General features: G+C 37.6%; 2 protein-coding genes across 2 annotated transcripts in view; one reads left to right on the top strand and one right to left on the bottom strand.

Moving 5' to 3' along the window:
* The first annotated feature begins 350 nt into the window (after nt 1–350).
* On the top strand, nt 351–8587 carry LOC132117438 (solute carrier family 13 member 2-like). Its single transcript, XM_059526727.1, has 12 exons — nt 351–572; nt 2342–2470; nt 3542–3678; nt 3764–3996; nt 4877–5060; nt 5166–5288; nt 5389–5598; nt 5681–5811; nt 5911–6050; nt 7188–7349; nt 7477–7614; nt 7739–8587. The coding sequence occupies exons 1-12, from the start codon at nt 471–473 to the stop codon at nt 7874–7876; spliced, it is 1827 nt and encodes a 608-aa protein (XP_059382710.1). The 5' UTR covers nt 351–470; the 3' UTR covers nt 7877–8587.
* A 557-nt stretch (nt 8588–9144) lies between these two features.
* The window catches only part of LOC132117439 (protein unc-119 homolog A-like), a 31630-nt gene continuing 19719 nt past the window's right edge, over nt 9145–21055 (bottom strand). The window contains exons 2-5 of the mRNA XM_059526728.1: nt 17489–17602; nt 15425–15524; nt 14524–14696; nt 9145–10587 (exon numbers count right to left, since the gene is read on the bottom strand). Coding sequence (XP_059382711.1) covers nt 10475–10587; nt 14524–14696; nt 15425–15524; nt 17489–17602 — 500 coding nt within the window. The 3' untranslated portion in view covers nt 9145–10474. The remainder of the gene's footprint in view (nt 10588–14523; nt 14697–15424; nt 15525–17488; nt 17603–21055) is intronic.

Consider the following 21055-nt stretch of genomic DNA (forward strand, 5'->3'; position numbering starts at 1 on the left):
AGGGCAGTGACTTTGACTTTACAAGCCAGCTTAATAACAATTATATTCACAAATTCCCACACTTTTCCCACATTTTTCCAGAAGTCAGCAGTAAGAAACATTCTTTATATATTTTGTTGTAAAAGAGACACTTATCTGGGTGACACCTGCTCTTCCATGATGACACTGGCAGTGTGAAAAGTTCATTTATGCTTTTAATAAATCCATCAGTCAGTGCTCCAACAATTCAATGAATTGTGGTCTTAGAAAAACGATAATAAAAGGGTTAATCTTTTTTGTTTGCCGTCTCTTTTACCCTCCCTTCCTTCAAACCCCTATTCACCCTCTCCTTGTTCACACAGTTAATGTTTAATTTTCCTTATATGAGGATAGCTATAAACACATTGATCAGGCACAACCTCCTTTGCTGATACTTTGCTGTCCTCTCCATCCAGCACACACCTGACATCTGCAGCTGAGGGCCAGAAGACATGGCATCGCTTCTACGCTGGCTGTGGGTTAACAGGAACTACTTCATCATCTTCATCACCCCTTTTCTTATATTGCCCCTACCACTGGTCGTCCCAGCTCCAGTAAGTGCTTTTCATGAAAATCTTCTGCAAAGCCTTTGACATTTTTACTTATAACTTCTTTAGCAAATGTTTTTGTGTGCGTTTGGGAATTTATATTAGCCAAAGGACTGAAATTTGAAAGTGACATCTGCATATTTGGTTTAACTTTATTTTGATGGTCCCTTTAACACATTCTGTTGACTCTAGGTAATGTTGCACCTATCTACTTACTCTCATTAGAGTGTTAGTAGAGTATTAGTAGAATGGTAGTGTTGGGTTAGAAAAAGCTGACATGTTCTTGCAAAGTTACTTGTATACAGTAGAATGTCTGCATCACAATAAAGAGTTCGCAGGTATAAAGCAGACAGTTTACTAACACTCTAATGAGAGTTAGTTGACATGTAGCTGCAACATTACTTATTGTCAACAGAATGTTTAAAAGGGACCATCAAAATAAAGTATTGCTGCATATAAAAAAAAAACTAAATTGCCTCGTGAGCAGCTGACTGATGGTTGGAAAAATGCACTGTTCTTATTTATGAACTGCGGGACGCTCTATTTACACAGCTTGCAGAGGTCATCCTCAAGTCACAAACAGAGAAAATAAAGTTACTCAAGACCTGAAGACCAGGTTACTCTGACCTAAAGAACTTCAGCTAAAATAATATTGCACAAAACTGGATATTTAACTCACATATTGACATTACATTTCTAATAAAAAGCAACAACAGTACATTTAGGAACCCAAAGTGGCTATTAAACTATTGAATGCACTTCTATATTTTTCAACTGTATCTTAACAGATTTTATTACGTAAACATAAGAACAGCATTGACAATTTTAGTAATATTTCAAAATGGACACTTACTGGATTGAAGCAACTTAGGTTTAGTTGATTATCCAAACATCATATTTAAGGGTAAAAAAAATGTTAAAATTCTTTCTAATCAAATATGATTCAAATATAAAACATCATACATTTTGCCCACTACTAGAAACTAGACATTTACTGTTAATATCTTACAAAGTTATAAAATTGATAGATATAGAGTGATAACTGATATTTATATGAGGAAACTGCAAACTGCGAAACATTGGTTTACATTACAAATTATGCGAATGTCATCTTACTTTTCGGCCATAGCAGCAACTGCATCAAATTGCATAATTTTAGCTCAGTTCAGGCCTTCAATAAAATTAGGTATAAGCATTTTAATAAAACTGCATGAGCTCCATATTCTCATTACATCATTACATCAAATTACATGTACCGTAAATGTTTACAATGCTTATCAAATATGATACACATGCAATGTTTTTCAATATTTAAAAAGAAAATTAATATAGACTGTTAAATGTAAAAAAAACAAAAAAAAACAGCAAATTTACAGGGTTAAAGAGATTATCCTGCCTTTTCTTTACTGATAAAATTCCTCCATAAAATAAACCCACCCATAAAAGAAAATGCATTAAAAATTGTTTATAGTCGTTTATGGTCAAGGGTTACTTTTATCAGCATTCTGAGAGCGATACATGAGTCTAAATACATCTTCAAGAGATACAGTAGTGACCCTTGGTACCTTCACCAGATGTAATAGATAGAATCGAAACTCACCTTTTCATCCCCTAAAATGAAAGGATTGCCATAGATCTGAGATTGCCTCATTGATGTGTTGTTATGCATCTCTTTCCCATCCAATAATTCTCTTCTATAGAAATGTATGCCACTGCTACTTGAATAGGTGATGTATTGTCAAGATCACTGACCTTGTGACACTTCTGCTCTTCAGGAGGCGAGATGTGGTTTTGCCATCATCCTGATGGCGCTGTACTGGTGTACAGAGTGCATGCCACTGGCCGTCACTGCCCTGCTGCCTGTCATCCTCTTCCCAATGATGGGCATCATGGAGTCTGGAAAGGTATCTTGCAGAAAAATTCCATAATTCGCATTTTGCATCATTATATATCTAAACATAAGGTGCAAGCAAACTACACATATAGCAATCGTTTAAAATTAATATGTATGTAAAAGAAGATCAATTACTATCATCATCACAAGCACTAAAGACACACAAAGAGAGAGATTTACCTTCATCGGCATGACATTTCTATAAGCATTTTCTCTAATGATTCATGAACTTTATGGACCATAAAAGCAGTTTTTATGAACACCTTGGAATATGTCATCAAACAGATTGTAATCTGTCTTTTATATTCCTTATCTTTCTATCTTTAAAGAGAACTGATTGATTTTAGATTAAGATTGATTTTACCATATCCCACAATGCAATGCTCTCAACTTTAATGATCTTGACTGTTGTATTTTCTCGCTTGCCAACCCATTTTTAAACAAAACTGGATTAAAAATGCAAAAGGGCCAATGTTATTTTGGAGAGGTTAACTTTATATACTGAAATGTTAACCATTGCACAATGCATTTTCGTTTACAATTTGGAAAAATGCGGTATACGACAAAGCCCTGGATGCATTAAAATGCTTTTGGATTCACTTGCAAAACTTTTGTCTTCTCTCGAAAAAGTGTTGTGTTTCCCCAAGTAACTTTGCATTCGCTCTGAAACCTTCCATGTTTCTAGGTCTTGTGCGCCCCGGAGAAAATTTGTATTGAATCGTAAATCTTTTTTACTTCTCCAAAGTACTTTGCATCCACTCACAAAACATTAGCATTTCCTTCCTTAAGTGTTGCGTCTCTTTGAGAAACCTTGCATTCACTCAGAAATATTTTGTGTTCTTTTGAAAAATCGTTGCAAAAACAATCAAATTTGTCCCTCATATTATTTGCAGCAAAAATGTTTTGCGACTGAACAAAGTGTTTTGCGAGAAAAAAAAATAGATTGAGATATTTTTTCCCCATTACCATGTTATTTTGATGGCTCTGTAGTGCAGACTGTGAGCAGCAAGGTAGTATTGCATTGTGAACTAAAACAGATTTTGAGCAGAGAAAAATATGTAACTGCTACTTTATCTTTCAGGTGTGTGTTGAGTACCTAAAGGACACCAACATGCTGTTTATTGGGGGTCTGCTGGTGGCTATAGCTGTTGAACACTGGAATCTCCATAAGCGCATCGCTCTGAGTGTCCTTCTAATAGTTGGAGTTCGGCCTGCTTTGTAAGACCACACACATTGAAAACTTAGGGCCTTCTTTATTTCTGTTTCACACTCACCTGTTTTTTCTGTCTGTTAACTTCTGCAGGCTGATGCTGGGGTTCATGATCGTAACAGCGTTCCTCTCCATGTGGATCAGCAACACGGCCACCACAGCCATGATGCTGCCCATCTCTCAAGCTGTTCTTGAACAGCTCAGCGCCACAGAGGCAGACGCTGATGAGAAAGAGCTGAAGGAAGGCCAAGATAACCATGCATTTGAGTTGGCCGAGGTCAACATCAAACAAGATTTAGACAATATCACTGGAGACAAACCCAACAGTAAGTCTGACACGTTGACACAGTTTATTATTATTATTATGCTGCTCAGCAAATAAATACATTTGTGGACACTGAATTTAAATTATTTCATTGTTTTATAATGTTAATCTACAGTATATAGAACTAAGTCAGTGTAGCACCATATTTTAGGCTACTGATGTTTTACAACATAAACGATTGTCCAACTGATTAAACATCTTTCTGAAAAAAAAAAAACGAAAGCACTATAAAACAATTAGAAAAGTTACATGATCTAGGACATTTATACAGTGCATTTCATTGTAAAGAGTTTAAGTATATCCTTCACAGCCTCGTTTTCATCCGCATTCAATTCAATATGGCATCCAAACTGATTAAGGTCGATACTATCTTAAATATCTCATAAAGCTTCCAATTTGGGTGATTTCAGCAAATGATGTTCCATTATGTCATACTATTTGGGTTTCGAGGCATTTCTAAATCCCAATTGTATGCCAGAGGGTGTTGATATGGTAAACCAATGACCCAGTGTCTAATATACTGGTTTTACTGATCTCGGGCTTGTTTTATAACGTAGCTGCAGTTTTTATTTACTTATTATTATATTGCCTAGACATCGTTTTGATAATCAGCTGTCAGCGTTCATGTTTCAAACGCTTCCAAAGAATGAATCATTTTGTGAAGCAACAGGTTCAGTTGATCTGAAGTTTCAAAAAGCTCTTTTTGACTTCAATCGATAACTGAGATGCAAAGTGGCGCCATGCTTTTAAATTAAATTTAGAGAGTGAGCGTGTCACTGAAAGGATTGGACTGGTATACAATATTGACCAATCAGAATCAGTTGTAATAGCCTAAAGCTAAGTCTTAAAACTTACATCCCACCTGCTTTATATCTTGACAGACAACCCAGACATGGAGGCAGGAATCAATGCACTCTCAGAATGCAGGAGGAAAGAACGGGAAGCAAAGTACCTTCGTCTCTTTAAAGGAATGAGTCTATCTGTGTGTTACTCTGCCAGCATTGGAGGAACAGCCACCTTAACAGGCACCACACCAAATCTTATTCTTAAGGGCCAGATGGATGAGTACGTGTCCTGTTATATAGATATATGTATGTGTGTGTGTGTGTGTGTGTGTGTGTGCTGCATGGTCAGGTCTCTTCTCACACATATTTTTGCACATTTTTGCAGCATTTTTCCAGATAACAATGATGTGATCAACTTTGCCAGCTGGTTCGGTTTTGCCTTTCCTAACATGGTTCTGATGCTTGCGCTCTCTTGGCTTTGGCTGCAGTTTATGTACTTGGGCTTTAAGTAAGTATCTCGCATGCTTTACATTCAGTTAGAGTGTGTGTCTAGGACATATAGTGTTACTAATTTGATTATTTCAATTCGAGGTGATTTTGTTTCTCAGCTTTAAAAAAACTTTTGGCTGCGGTTCAAAAAATGAGGGAGACAAAGACGCTTACAGAGTAATGAAGAATGAATACAAGAAGCTGGGAACGGTGTCTTTTGCTGAGGGTGCTGTGCTTGTCATCTTTGTGATCCTGGTGATCCTATGGTTCACACGAGAACCAGGGTTCATGCCAGGCTGGGCCACTGAGCTCTTTAACAAAAATGGACAGTGAGTAAACTTCACCCAAATACTTAAATATATATATATATATATATTAATTTCTTTATACTTTCTATTTTTCTTTGCAAAGATACGTCACCGATGGCACTGTGGCTATTTTAATGTCAACCCTGTTCTTCGTCATTCCATCTCGGCTAGACTGTTCATGTTTAGCCAGTGCTAATGATGAACATGATGAAGAAGCTGAAGAAATAGAGGACGGTAAGATGCCTCTGCATTCAGAGTATTTGAACAGAACATTGTGCCATACGTTTAAACCAGGTCTTAAACCAGATCTACTGGACTGTCTGTTTTATAAAGGAGGAGAAAAACCGAATGACAAGAAGAAGAAACTGAAGGGCACTCCTACTCTTCTAAACTGGAAGGTGGTACATGAACGTATGCCCTGGAACATAGTGCTGCTCCTGGGCGGAGGATTTGCTTTGGCAAAAGGAAGTGAGGTGAGATGACTTAAAGGTGACATTTCATGAAAATCGGACTTTTTCTAAGTGTAAGTGCTATAATCGAGTCCCTGGTGCATCTACTAAGCCAGAAAACATGAAAAAGAACAACCCAGCTTTTGTAACTCGTGTGTTTTTAACATAAACTTGTGTGTATTTGACAGTTTAAGTGCAATAAGACATGAAAGAGAAGAAGAGTTTAATAATCACATGCCACGTGACAGCCGCTTTCTGTGCACTCAGAAAATCCTTTATCAGAAGTTTAAACTAATATGGTTTAAAACGCATGATTTCAGCACGATAGACATGATAACCAAAACCAAACAGATGTTTTTAACCGAGTATCTGAGAAATGAGAGACTTATTTTACATTGTGTAAAAAGGGGTATAGTAGGTCTCCTGTAATTTTAAATACGTTATATTAAAATAATCTAATGTACTTCAGATGCTAAAAAAAACCCACATATAATACACTCCCAGAAATAAAGGTACAAAAGCTGTCCCTGGGGTGGCACCTTTTCAAAAGGTACACTTTTGTTCTTATTAGGTTCTAACATGTACACTTCAAGTACTAATATGTACCTTTAAGGTACCAAAATGGACCCTTTAGATACAAACATGTGACAGCACCAGTGACAGCTTTTGTACCTTTATTTCTGAGAGTGTATAATATAATATAATATAATATAATATAATATAATATAATATAATATAATTAGTGATGTCAAATGATTGTGATTAATAGCAAATAAAATATATATTTTTTTATACAAAATAAATATTTTTGCATAATATATGTGTGTTATGTGTATATTTATTATGTACACTACATACACTATGTTTAGAAAATATTTACATGTTTATGTCTATTTATATTCATATAATTTATATTATAAATAAATATACTTCATATATTAACATAACCTATTTTCTGAAATATATACATGCATGTGTATTTATATATATATATGTATATATATATACACAGCACACATACATACTGTATATTTTGCAGACAAAATCTTTTATTTTGGACGCGATTAATCACTACTGATCATTTGACAGCACTTAATATATATAATATGATATAATATAATAATGTTATTATGTTCTGGTCTGTTTGTTTGCTTTGTGTAGGTGTCTGGACTGTCAAAATGGCTGGGTCAAAGTCTAGCCCCACTGAGGAGCATCCCACCCTTCGCTATCTCTCTGATACTGTGTTTCCTGGTGGGAACATTCACAGAGTGCTCCAGCAACACAGCCACCACCACACTGTTCTTGCCCATTCTGGCCTCTATGGTGAGTACACCGCATACAGAGCCTGAAGTAGCTTAACAATACCTACCACATTATTCTATGTTGCTGCGCTTTTCAAAAATGTAACTTGAGTACAGAAGTGTCAATAATACGTCACCTCTATTTGCAGGCCACAACCATCGGGCTCCATCCTCTCTACGTGATGCTGCCCTGCACCATCAGTGCATCGCTGGCTTTCATGCTTCCTGTAGCCACTCCACCCAACGCCATCGCTTTCTCCTATGGCAACCTCAAAGTCTTGGATATGGTACGGATGAACACATTTTACATGAGTCTTTGATGTTCCAGAGAAAGTTGACTTTGAGTTCAATTTTTGAGACACTGTTTATGGAAAAACGGGTGGATAATTGTATTTTCTTTTTTGTTTGAAGGCAAAGGCAGGCTTCATTCTCAACATCATTGGCATTCTAAGCATCAACCTTGGCATAAACACATGGGGAATGGCCATGTTCAATCTAGCAACCTTTCCCTCATGGGCCAACGTCACAAATGTCACAAGCACACCATGAACAGCTTCACATATAATTCTTCGGTTTTGCAAGAATGCTGAAGGAAGAGGGGGGGGCGGGAAGAAGCTAAATTGAAAAACACCATCATCAACTGGACAAAAGGGTCACAGTATGCAGAGCATGTAGTGCCCGTCCCCTCGCGAGTAAAAGCTCAGTTTAAGTAAGTGGCTGGTAAGAATTTACAGCCTCCATTTAGTGTTTGAAATTCTGTATCACTTATTTACATCTTTAAAGGATGTAAAGGACTTTGTAAATGTGCGTTGGCTTCCATGTAGCACTTTTCCTACCCCAGTGTGGGTAAAAGGTTTTCTGGTTTTCCATTTGTGCTGGTTCAGGAAAATCAAATTAATTTATAGGGTCTGGACGAGACCTTTTATATTTTAGATCCCTTTTTGGATCACAGTCTATTTAATACATTTTAATACATGGCTGAATCCTAAAATCTTAATGTGTTAAGTAACACGGTTGAAGATTTTTTAATACCCCTACTTTGTAGAAGTAAATAATTGTAGGTAAACGTCAAAGCATTTTTCAGAATATGTGCTTTTTCTCAAATAAAATTAATTTTGTGAAGTTTTGTGAGAAATTTTATTTCACAGCACCTGCAGCAACATTGTTAGGAATTGATTTCAACTATTTCAAGTCATAATTTTATAAAATGTCATTTATATTATTGAAGAAAATTGCTATTAAAAAGTAAATATAAGGACTGTATGTTTTACAGACTTTACTCTAACATTACTGATCAAAAGTTAAGGGTTTTTTGAATGAATATGATTACCAAAGCTAAATTTATTTTATTATAAATTTTATATTTTAAAATAACTGTTTTCTATTTTAGCATATTTATTTATTCCTGTGATGGTAAAGCTGAATTTTCAGCAGTCGTTACTTTAGTCAGTGTCAAATGATCACAAAATTAATATACCAATTTGGTATTATTACAAATATTGGAAAAGTTGTGCTGTTTTTTTTTTTTTGGGGGGGGGGGGGGGTTCTTTGAAGGATAAAAATTGTAAAAGGACAGCATTTTTTTTTTTTCTTAAATATAGTCTTTTTATTATTGTTGTTATAAAAAAATCATTTATTGTGAAATTAAAGTATTAATGTCTTTAAAAAATTTGTTATGTAAACCATTTAAATAAATGTTGATAGTGCTAAGCACTAGATGAAAAATCTGAAATAAATGTTCCTAAGAAAAAGAAAAGGAAATTGCTTTTGAAAAAAAAAAAGACAACCTCAATCATTGAAAAAAAAAATTCAACATATACATTTATTTCTCTTTTATTCCAGACGTTTTAACTGTCCAAAAGATACGTTTCATTTTCTCCCTTCTCAAAATCATTTACAATAAATCACAATCATAAATAAAGCACATATTACATCTGACTACAAACATTTTTCAAGTTATTCCTTCATTTTATGCACTTGTAGAAGTCTTTGAAAGCCTCATTTTTATTCAGAAACAAAAAACAGGCAAATCATTCTCCTAAATGCACTTTTTGCACTATGAATACAAGGATCATAGATACAGCACATCCTTGGATGAGATGTTAAATCTAACCTCTGCTGTGTGCACTAAACAGCCATGAAGGGCCTGGCTCACTGGAATGTGTGAGAAAGGGAAAGCTAGATGGAGAAATGAGAAGAGACTACTGTTCTTTAGACAGCTCAGAATGGCTATTTCTTTCCTTTTGTTTTGTATGAAGACAAAAAGAAACAACACGAACCAGACGTTTGAAATGTCAAGGCTTATAACGTGAGCTGTGCTCCCTTTTCAGTAGGCATTTTTTTACAATGTCGTTTTATCTACACAACCTCTCATATGGAGCATGAATTACACATAATTAGAAACTTTACGCAGAACTTTGAATGCAAAAGTTATTCATTTTCAGTTGTGCACCATGAATATCTGAACTGATTTTACTTCATTTTTTGCTTTTATCCACACAAATAATCAACATCTCAAAATTGAAAGCTTGTTCACGTATCAAAATATATCTAATGCAACACAAATCTATCAATTATGTCAAGGTCTCAACATTAAGTCATATCATATTCTATTTAGGATGAAAAGTCCACAACTATCAAGAAATATGATGTAGCTTATTCTGACAGGGAAAGAAATACTCATCAACATCAACAATATATAATGGTTTTATCAGTGTTAAACACCCCCCTCACACACACGCACACACACGCACACAATCCCTCTAATCAAAACCCACACACACACACACACACACACACTCAAACAGAACAAATAGTAAAACCTAAGTACCATTCACATTATAGTGCCTTGCCCATACTAAACATGGGGCTGGAGGGAATTTGCTCATCATTGGGGTATGTAACAAAATAAACACTTTAATATCTATATTTGCTGATGTGAACGATGGTGAAATCAGAATAGGATATGTATGCATTGGACAAGACCTTACAATATGACTCTCTAGATCTCAAACACAGGCATGACGCACTGCAGGCGGTCGTCTATGACACTGATTCAAGGAGGGTGTGACTGCTGGACAAAGACACGTGATTGGTTCTTAGGTCTGTCAGTCAAACTCTCTGCCTCAGCCTCCTCCCACGGCTGTCCTAAGGGCCTCCGCTGTACGAATAATCTGCTTTGTTGTGCATGACCAGCTTGTTGTCCACAAAGTAGAAGCTGTCAGACTGCGTCTCGTAAGGATGGAGAATCATCTCACATACTGAAATAAAGAGAAAAAACAAAGTGATACACAAACAACAATTAAGCTTTTTAAAAGCTACAGTACTTTCCGTTTATAGATGCTTGTAGGTCAATGACATGTGAGTCTATTACTACATTCAAAAATACATAAAATATGCAATATATTAATTCAGTGACTTTTCTTTCTCTTAATGTATTTTTGTATATATTAATAGACCATTATATGATGAACTTGCTTTGAATATCTAGCATTTTTTGTGATATATTTATTATTGGGTTAAAAAGGGACAAACAGATAAATGAATAAATAAACTACACACTGGTTTCCCTTCTTTCTTTCATTGTAAAATCACTTGAACGAGCTGTGTTCAACCAAGTGTCTGCCTTTCTCACACAGAACAACCTCCTTGACAGCAACCACTATGGCTTCAGAAGTGGATATTCAACCGAAGCCCTAAGACTGACAAGAGCAGATTACAAATCTTCAATACTTATCTTGCTGGATCTGTCCACTGCTTTTGACATGGTTAACCACCAGATCCTTTCTGTCAACTCTATTGGCAAAGGGCATCTCTGGAAACGCACTCTAGGGGTTTGAGTCTTACCTATCAAATAAGTGTTCTAGTGTTGTCACGGTACCAAAAGTTCACCCATTAGTGAACATTTAGTAAAATGTTGCCAAGTAACATTTAAAGCAGTACATTCTAACAAAATGTGCGGTCCCACTTTATATTAGGTGGCCTTTACTATGTATTGACATAAAAAAATAAGTACATAGTAGTTAAGAAAACCTAATATAAAGTTGGATCAAATATCCTTTATACACAGAGTGTCCCGTTTATGAACTTTTGTTTCCTTATTTGGTCATCTTCCTTTTCTTGTTTTAGTTAATTGATTGATCCTCATCTGTCTCCAGTTCCCTCATCACCTGTGTGTTTAAATACCTGGTCTGTTTAGTTCTCCCTTGTCTGTGATTATCGTTATGTTTGTACCTGAATGTGCATCTGTATGTTAATGCTGAATGTTATCTAGTATATTGTCTGTATTCTCCTTCGTCGTCAGTAAACTCCTCATTTATTCCAGATCCTCCTCTTGCACTTTGTTTTACGTTTAGCACACCTCAAATTGTAACAGAATCACGGACCGAAAAAGTTTAGTTAATTTAGTGGCGTTTTTCTTTCTTTTTGGTTTTTTATATATTTTTTTTCCCTCTCCCGGAATGGCCATCCCAGCAGTCCGTCTCCTTTGCCTGGAGCAACTGGACCGTTCGTTGGAGGACCATACCAGGGACTTTTTAGATCTGGCGTGCCTTACCCACTTCCCCGACCGCTCGCTCTCTAACTTTTTCTATACTGGCCTGAGCGAGTAAGGCACGCCTACCAGCAAACGGTCCCCGAGAGGATTTCGCCGCTTTCGTGGAGTGGGTGCTGGAGAAAAATGGATCTGCATTCACCATCAGCACCGCCGAAAAAGATATCTCCAGCCCCACTCCCGACCCAGAGACCAGCCAGCAACCATCAAGCCACACGGAGCCAGAGCCCACCGCAGCCGCAGAGCCCGAGCCAATTCAGGACGTCGAGAGCGCGACTGACCAGGTGTGTGAGCCGGCAACACCGTGCATCGTGGGAGTCCTAGTGGAGATTGAGGGCGTGGAGGAACGCCCTGCCCACACTTCCGTGACTGAGGGTGAGCTGTATTCGGTCTCGGAACATATGGAGCAACTTCTGGATCTTATGGACTGGTCTATGGATGTAATCCCTAATTTTCCTGTTTCTCCGCTGGTTCCGTCCAGCCCTGATCCCCCTGTATACCCTCTCAGCCTCCCACTCCTACCTCCTCCAGTCAGTTCCTATGCTCCATTTCCGCTGGTTCTGCCCAGCCATTTTTTTTTTCTGTTTCTCCGCTGGTTCCGCCCAGCCCTGTATTTTCTGTTTCTCCGCTGGTTCCGCCCAGCCCTGTATTTTCTGTTTCTCCGCTGGTTCCGCCCAGCCCTGTATTTTCTGTTTCTCCGCTGGTTCCGCCCAGCCCTGTATTTTCTGTTTCTCCGCTGGTTCCGCCCAGCCCTGTATTTTCTGTTTCTCCACTGGTTCCGCCCAGCCCTGTATTTTCTGTTTCTCCACTGGTTCCGCCCAGCCCTGTATTTTCTGTTTCTCCGCTGGTTCCGCCCAGCCCTGTATTTTCTGTTTCTCCGCTGGTTCCGCCCAGCCCTGAATTTTCTTTTTCTCCGCTGGTTCCGCCCAGCCCTGTATTTTCTTTTTCTCCACTGGTTCCGCCCAGCCCTGTATTTTCTGTTTCTCCACTGGTTCCGCCCAGCCCTGAATTTTCTGTTTCTCCGCTGGTTCCGCCCAGCCCTGAATTTTCTGTTTCTCCGCTGGTTCCGCCCAGCCCTGTATTTTCTGTGTCTCCTGTACTCCCTCCCAGCCTCCCTCTCCCACCTCCTCCTAGACCTGCCAGTTCCCCTGCTCCACTTCCGCTGGTTCCGTCCAGCCCTGATCCTCCTGTTTTTCCTCCCATCCTTCCTCTCTCTCCTCCTCCTAGACCAGCCCGTTCATCGACCTCATCTCCGCTGGAGCCAGTCAGTCCCGCAGCTCACCCTCAGTCCGCGCAATCTGGGCACAATGGTCCGCTGCTGGACTGCCAGTCTCCAGCTCCGCCATGGCGCGTTAAGGCCCTGTCTCCGCCTCCAGCCTCCGAGCCCTGGACTCCTCCTCGGTCCTTCGACCCAGCGGCTCCGCCTTGGCTCTTAGCTCCCTCGTCTCCACCGTGGCCTGTCATCCCACCTGCTCCACCGGGCTCCCTCGTCCCTCCGGCTCCACCTTGGTCAGTCGTCGACCATCCGCGGCCTCGGGACTCCACTCCTCTGGTTCCACCTCGTCACTCCATCCCTCCGGCTCTGTCAGGCTCCTCCTTCCCTCTGGTTCCACCTCCATCCTCGGTCGCTCCGGCTCCACAGCCTCCGGCTTGGTCGCCTGAGCCTTCTGCTCCACCTAGGCCCTCCGGATCCTCGACGTCACCCTGGCTCTGCGGCTGTGCTGCTCCATCTTGGGCTCCTCACCCACCGGTGCAGTCTCCGCCTGTCGGCCCCCTGGTGTCGTCGGCCCCTTCACCATGGTTCCTCCCGCCGTCGACTCCACCATGGTTCTCCGTCCTGGCTGGTCTCTGGTGGACCATCTGGCTCCTCCTGCTCTGGGCTCCTCCCTGGCTCCTCCCTCAGTCCACTTCGCCCTGGTCCCTACCTCCATGCTCCCTCGTCACCTGCTCCTTGCCTGCTCCTCGCCCACCTCCAGAACCCCCACCCTCCCTCCGCTGGTATTCCTCTTGCGGTGCGAGGATGCACCGTTCTGGGAGGGGGCGAACTGTCACGTTTATGAACTTTTGTTTCCTTATTTGGTCATCTTCCTTTTCTTGTTTTAGTTAATTGATTGATCCTCACCTGTCTCCAGTTCCCTCATCACCTGTGTGTTTAAAAACCTGGTCTGTTTAGTTCTCCCTTGTCCGTGATTATCGTTATGTTTGTACCTGAATGTGCATCTGTATGTTAATGCTGAATGTTATCTAGTATATTGTCTGTATTCTCCTTCGTCGTCAGTAAACTCCTCATTTATTCCAGATCCTTCTCTTGCACTTTGTTTGACGTTTAGCACAACTCAAATTGTAACAAAATTTTTCTGTTCTGACAAAAATTGCAAATTGGTTATAAACTGCCTTTCAGTAAAAACAAATTAGTAAGTTTGACATAACCAGTATGGCAACTTGTGTAAACCACCTGTTGATGTCAAGACAATTTTCAAAAAAAGCAACAACAGCTTTCATGTATGACTGGAACGACTTCATGTAGCTTATTAACGGTGTATGTCAGTATGTCAACACTGAGATGCAGACAAACAATTAGCATCATTTTGCAATAGTATCTGTAGGGTTATATCTGACCGTTTACAATCTTTGTGGCACTTACTGAGATCCTCTGAGAGCGGTGGGAACTCATAGATGTGCTCACAGGTGTTTTTGCTGCTTGGGATACAGAAGCCAAACTCAAAGTCGAAGCTCTTCAGCAGCTGTTCACGGAAATAGTGCCTCTCGATCATCCGGAAGTTATTGATGGGGATGTCTCCTACTGTGAATTCAACACTAAAAACACAGAAACAAGGCAGGGAAGAGATTCAGTTGACAGTTTTAGTTCTTCAGTGCTGATTTCACTCTATAAGTTTTCACTTGGGTTTGCTGTTAACTACTCCTTATTAATTTCCAACAGCTGTTCAGCTTTCCATTCCTTAATGTATTGTGTGAACAGGATTCTTTATTTATAATGAGTAGCTTACTGCATCTACTTCTATATTCTGCCCTTAAGCATGATGACGTCATCATTGGACAGGTTTAATTTAGAGAAATTATGCTTGCTTTGTTTTGATCATTATATCTGACCTCAATAAGCATGCAACTGTTGTTCTGGAATATGAGACAGCTTCACCAATGAATATCAGCTCTGTCATTTCATGTGCTACTGTGTTTATTTTCTAAATATGTAATCTCTTTCCAAGAGGGGACAATATGATAAGCCAGCAGTACTACAGTGATGATCTAATCATGCAAATGCTTAATAATAATAACATGCATGGGCTCATTTTTAGTAACTTTACTTAACTCCGGTGTTAAGAGTTTTAATGTTAAAGATGTCTCTTCTGCTCATCACAATCTGCATTCATTTGGGCAAAAATACAATTAAAAATTTAGTATTTAAAATAACTATTTTCTGTTTCAGTATGCTTTGTATGTTTGTGGAAAATCTGATAAATCTTTTTATTATTATTTTTAGGATTCTGTAGTATAAAAACTAACTAGTTATGAGCTGTACTTACGTGGCTCCTACTTGACGTAGCCGTAAAAAAGCTGGTGTAAACTGATACCGTACAAACCGGCCAGCATTTGGATCAACATCTCTTTTATCCCCTCCTTTATCTTAAAAACAACAACAACAACAACAACAACATCAGAATCAAAATATTAAAATAATTTATCAGTCCAAGTGATGACAACTGTTGAGTCAAATGTCATCCTGGGCTTCACTTAAACTTATTAAAAGGATTAAAAACAACAAAGCAAAGAAAACAGACTTTTCCAGCTGTTCTCCACAGCAAATACACATCACATACATTCCGTGCAGTTACAGTCCAGTACAATAGTTTATGTTCACACAGTGTTAACCTGAGCAGTTTCAGGACAGTTCCACCTAGTGGTCAGAAAATGATAATAGAGTGTCTATTTACACTAACTCACTAACCCACCAACGTTAGTCAACATTACAAAAAACGGAAGTTGCTTCTTTGCTCCATTGGCACAGATGGTTAAGCATGTGTCATATGTTCGACCCAGGTTTATTTATTTTTAATAAAAATGAAGGAAATAATCAAAAAGTTGAAGATAAAGTATGGGGCTGGGTTAGGTGTAGGGAGCGTTTTTGTCCCAATAAGGTGGCATCCATTTAATAATTTGAATTAAAAATTAAATTTACACTCAATAAGTTATAACTGCATACTGTTTTATAATGTATTACTATACTGAGTTGCAGATAATTGCCAATATTTGCAATAAGTAGTATAAAAAGCAGAAAATGTCACTATTTTAACAGTGTAAATAGAATTTATAGCTACAGTATTTGCACTTAGTGTACTGTCAATAGCCTTTTAATTTATCATTACCTCTCTATAACTCTGGATATTATGTTTGTGGAATTGATACTTTAGACATGTTCATTTGTCTCTTCAGACTGCAGTTGATTTGATTTGCTTGCCTGTAACTGCAGCTGTATTTAAAAAAGAAAAAAAAAAAAAAAAAAAGAAAAAAGAAGAGGAGCCAAACATAATGAAGGTGCATAATGAAACTGAAAACAGTCCTGGAATATTCTTTATAACATGCAGGTCAAAAACCAAAAGGCTAGTTATTACATAAATGGTAACCTTATGCTAACAAGCTACTTTTTAGGCGCAAAAGATATCACTGCTGCGCCTGATTATTAATTGATTTTATCTGTAACCAAACACTCAAACTTTTCTTTACAGTGTCAAATGTGAAGCCCGTAAGTTTGTTGTCTGAAAGGACTGTATTAAATAAATATACAATCAAACCAACATTTATTCAGATATATTTGAAAAATAAAAATGTTTACAAGTGAGTTCATTTATATAAGTGAGGATAGAAAAATAAAGTCAACTGTGACATATAACCAAAAATTCTACATATAGTGGACTACCAGTAAAATTGATAAAAATTTAGGACCAAAACTTATTCAGACACTTTGACCTGACCACTTTTCGCTTACATGTAGTTTCTTTAATTGCTAATGCAAATGTTCTACACCACAGACTGAACAAAACTAAGCATTGCTTGGTAACTGGTTGACTTAAATTGGTATTATCTAATAGTCTAATTAAATTTAACAGCTGACAGCTATTCAACCAAATAACATTACATATCTTTCTATAAAAGTTATCTGACATTATCAAGATTAATTTGTTCTGACAGTTTAACTCTGAGTTCGGCATATTTTACAACCATTTTCTAAACCATAGCAAATAAACTGTCATAATGTGAAAAATGTTGTAGATGTCAGAATAAATTTTGGTTTGACTATAGCTTGTTCGACATGATCCAAAACAATAAATAGTAATGTAATAAAAAGTTTGGGTACATGCGCGCACACACACACACACACACACACACACACACACACACACACACACACACACACACAGAGAGAGAGCATAAATTAATTATAACCGTGTCAATAACTGTGTATTTATGGATGTAACACATTTATATTAGTAGCAAGTCCAATAAAAATCTTATGAGATCCAATAACTCTCCATGCCGCTGATCACATGACAGGAAGCAGTAACCTGCTGGAAGTGGCCGCTCACACTCACCTGTGGCTGGTGGTTTGGTGATCTCAAACAGAACTGTTCCTGTCTCCATGTCCCTGATCTTGAACCGTGTGAAGTCAATATTGTACACATTTTCTTCTGGACTACACAGATAGTCTGCGGAAAAAAATAAACATATTTAGATTTTACAAATTGCAATCTACAAATTAAGTGATCCTGCTCCCTACAAGCATTTTATAAATGTTAAGAGTCAGTGTTGTAATGATTACATCAGCAATTTAAGTTCGTATCTGAACTATTTGTATTGATAGATAGCCGACAGCCTCATGGGCTCCTTATGGAGCGGCTGTGTTTCTGCCATTTCTTTCTTGTGAAGTCATAAGCTAAAAACGCCAAAAAATACATCTTAACCAAACCAAAACAAAAAAACAAAATAAAATAAATAAAAAATAACCACAATAATTATTTAAAAAGCACAATCGGAAATATTTTGACATATTTTGCCATTTTAAAAGCATTTAAAATCTACAGACTATGGGGGCATTATTATAATAATTTTTATTTTATTACATTTTAAACTAAAGACACATCAAAATAATAAAAAATTTTAACATATACAATAATATAATATAAACGTATATAAAAAAAACACACACTTATTCAGTTGATTTCATATGTCCTTACATAAACTTTCCCCTCAGACTTCAGACATAATAGGCCATAGCGGTTTTCTCTTTTGCCTCTGGATAAACAACTTATGCAACCTTTTACGCAATGATTAGTATTAACTAGTTCCTTATTAGAATTTATATGGTTACTAGTCCTTAAAATGCATGTATTAATGCCTTTCTACATATCTCTGATATTATATAGATTCCTTAATATCCTACCCTAAACCTAAAATTAACTACCTTACCAACTATTATTAAGTGGCAAATTAGGAGTTTGAGGCAAGCAAAAGCCATAGTTCAATGTTCAGTTTAACCCTCTGGGCTTCTTCGCCCGAAAACGGGCGAAAACTTGAACGTTTTGAAATGTTTAATTTTTTTGCTTCATCGGATGGGGATGAAACTTGGTGACTTTTGTTGTATTACCTATATGAACACACAAAAAAATCAAGGAGATGATTCTGATATGCTAAAGGGTCGTAAAAAAAAAAGTCACACTTAGCTTCCTCCCGCCCGAAAACGGGCGACATAGGAAATGAATGGGAAATACAAAAAAATAGGAAAACTCAGAGAAACTTTTGGTGGTACAAGCTACAGATCAGCAACTGTGCTGAAAAAAAGTGTACAGCAATGAAGGGGTGACACTCTAGAACATCAAGAGTGCAAATAAGATCCCCCCCCCCACACACACACACACACCCACGCACACAAACACACACACACATACACAGATAAACTGGCGACTGCAACAGCAAATTTGTAGAATATTCCACATAAAATCAATAAATGAAAAAAAAAAACTTGCTCAAATGCACACACACACACACACACACACACACACACACACAGAGAGAGAGAGAGAGAGAGAGAGAGAGAGAGAGAGAGAGAGAGAGAGAGAGAAAGAGAGAGACTGGTAAGACTGCAACAGCAAATTTTGAGAATATACAAAAATAAATAAATAAAAAATACAAAAAGAGACTCTCGCTCAAATGCAACACACACACACACACACACACACACACACACACACATTCACTCACACATACACACACACACACACACATTGTGTTCCCTTTCTAACCAAATGCTATAGTTTGATTGTAATCATAATGCAAAACCTGATACTTATCTAAACATTTTTGTTAAGAAAATAAAGTAATCATCTTTTAGAATATCTAAATGTATATCTAAATAAAAAAAACGAATAAGAGAGAAATCATGTCTAAAACAACAAAAGGAATCAAAAAGCCTTTCTATATAGGATATATAGGAAGCTATAGACAGCCTACAGGCTGGTACAGGACATTACACAAAAGTGGCTATTTTTTAAAGCCACTAGATGAAGTTCTTCTCCTGGAACATTTTTTTTTTAGGCTGGCACTCTATTTTGATGTGAAATGCTGCATTTATTGATTTTTTTTTTTTAATAAATATAAAATAAAAAATGAGATATTAATTCTAATGGAAAAAATAGCTCATAAAAATTATATAATTAATGCAAAGTATCATAAAAAAATCTAAAAATTCTGAATAATAATCAGAAAACATTATAGAACAAAAATATATTTGATTGGTTATCCTGGGAAAAAGTAAAGTACAATTTTAAGGCTTCGCCCGTTTTCGGGCGGGAGGAAGCTAAGTGTGACCCATTTACGAAGAAGCCCAGAGGGTTAAAAAGTCAAGAGTTATTTAATAATGATAATTGGTCCTCGAACTAAAGTGTGACTGAAGACACCGTAGTGTCTGCTACAAATTCCCATGCAATCATTCACTTCATAGCAGATGTTACAGTATATCTACAAGCAAAATTGATCTTTTACACCTGAACTGGATTGTTCTTTTAAAATCACACAAGGCCCAGATGCTTGATTTAGTAATAAAATGGACTAAAGCTAAAGAATAAAAACATCTAAACACACGTGCACTCACAGACCACACTATTTTTGCTTCAGTAATCACCGCAAAACCATGAGAAGTGACAGTGCCAATTAGTGTTTGCTGCTCTGTAGGTAGTGCATTGTGGGTATGTTTTTCTAGACGTACCCATGAATTGTGTAGATCGGAATTCTGACTCATTCTTAGGCAGTTCATTATAGATGCCAAAATGCTGTTCCCGTGGGATGTTATTTGACAATTAAATTAGACCCTGCTTACACAAACAGAGGCCACATTAAAAATAAGCCTTTACTAGTCAATGATTCGGTCATCACCCTTATGTTTTACTCAGAGCAACGGTAATCAATTCGTGTTTTAGGCTAAGAGCAGTGATTCATGATTTCCCGTTCAGAGTGCTAAAACAAACTACTGGGTATTTATAATATCTGTAGTAAAGTGTTAGTTCACCCAAAAATGAAAATTAGGCTGTTTTTTTACTCACCCCTTTGGCATCCTAGCTGTATATGACTTTCTGCTTTCAGATGAATCCAGTCAGTTATATAAAAAATGTCTTTGATCTTTCAAGCTGTTTAATGCCACTCTGTGGGTGTTGCATGAATCAGTCCAAAAGAAGTTAAATAAAAAGAATATGGATATTTTTCTTTCAAAAATGCATCGATTCGCTACAGGAGGCCTTTATTAACCCCCGGAGCTGTGTGAGACACTTTTATTCATATTTATTTTTATTTAACTTCTTTTGGACGGATGCATCCAACACCCTGCTGAGTGGCATTAAACAGCATGAAAAATCAAAGACAATTTTTTATATAACTCCGACTGGATTTGTCTGAAAGAATAAAGTCATATACACCTAGGATGCCAGAGTTAAACAAACCCTTATTTTAATTTTTGGGTGATTTATCCCTTTAAAATCCATCTTGAATAAACTATCAAATAAGCACCAACAGAACTAGTCTGGATGGATATAAATATCTGAAAGGGAATGAACCCCTATCCACAGCATTTAACCAAGCAGGCACAAACATTAATGGAAGTAAAAACATCA

The sequence above is a fragment of the Carassius carassius genome, chromosome 36, assembly GCF_963082965.1.
Source record: "Carassius carassius chromosome 36, fCarCar2.1, whole genome shotgun sequence".
NCBI lineage: Eukaryota > Metazoa > Chordata > Actinopteri > Cypriniformes > Cyprinidae > Carassius > Carassius carassius.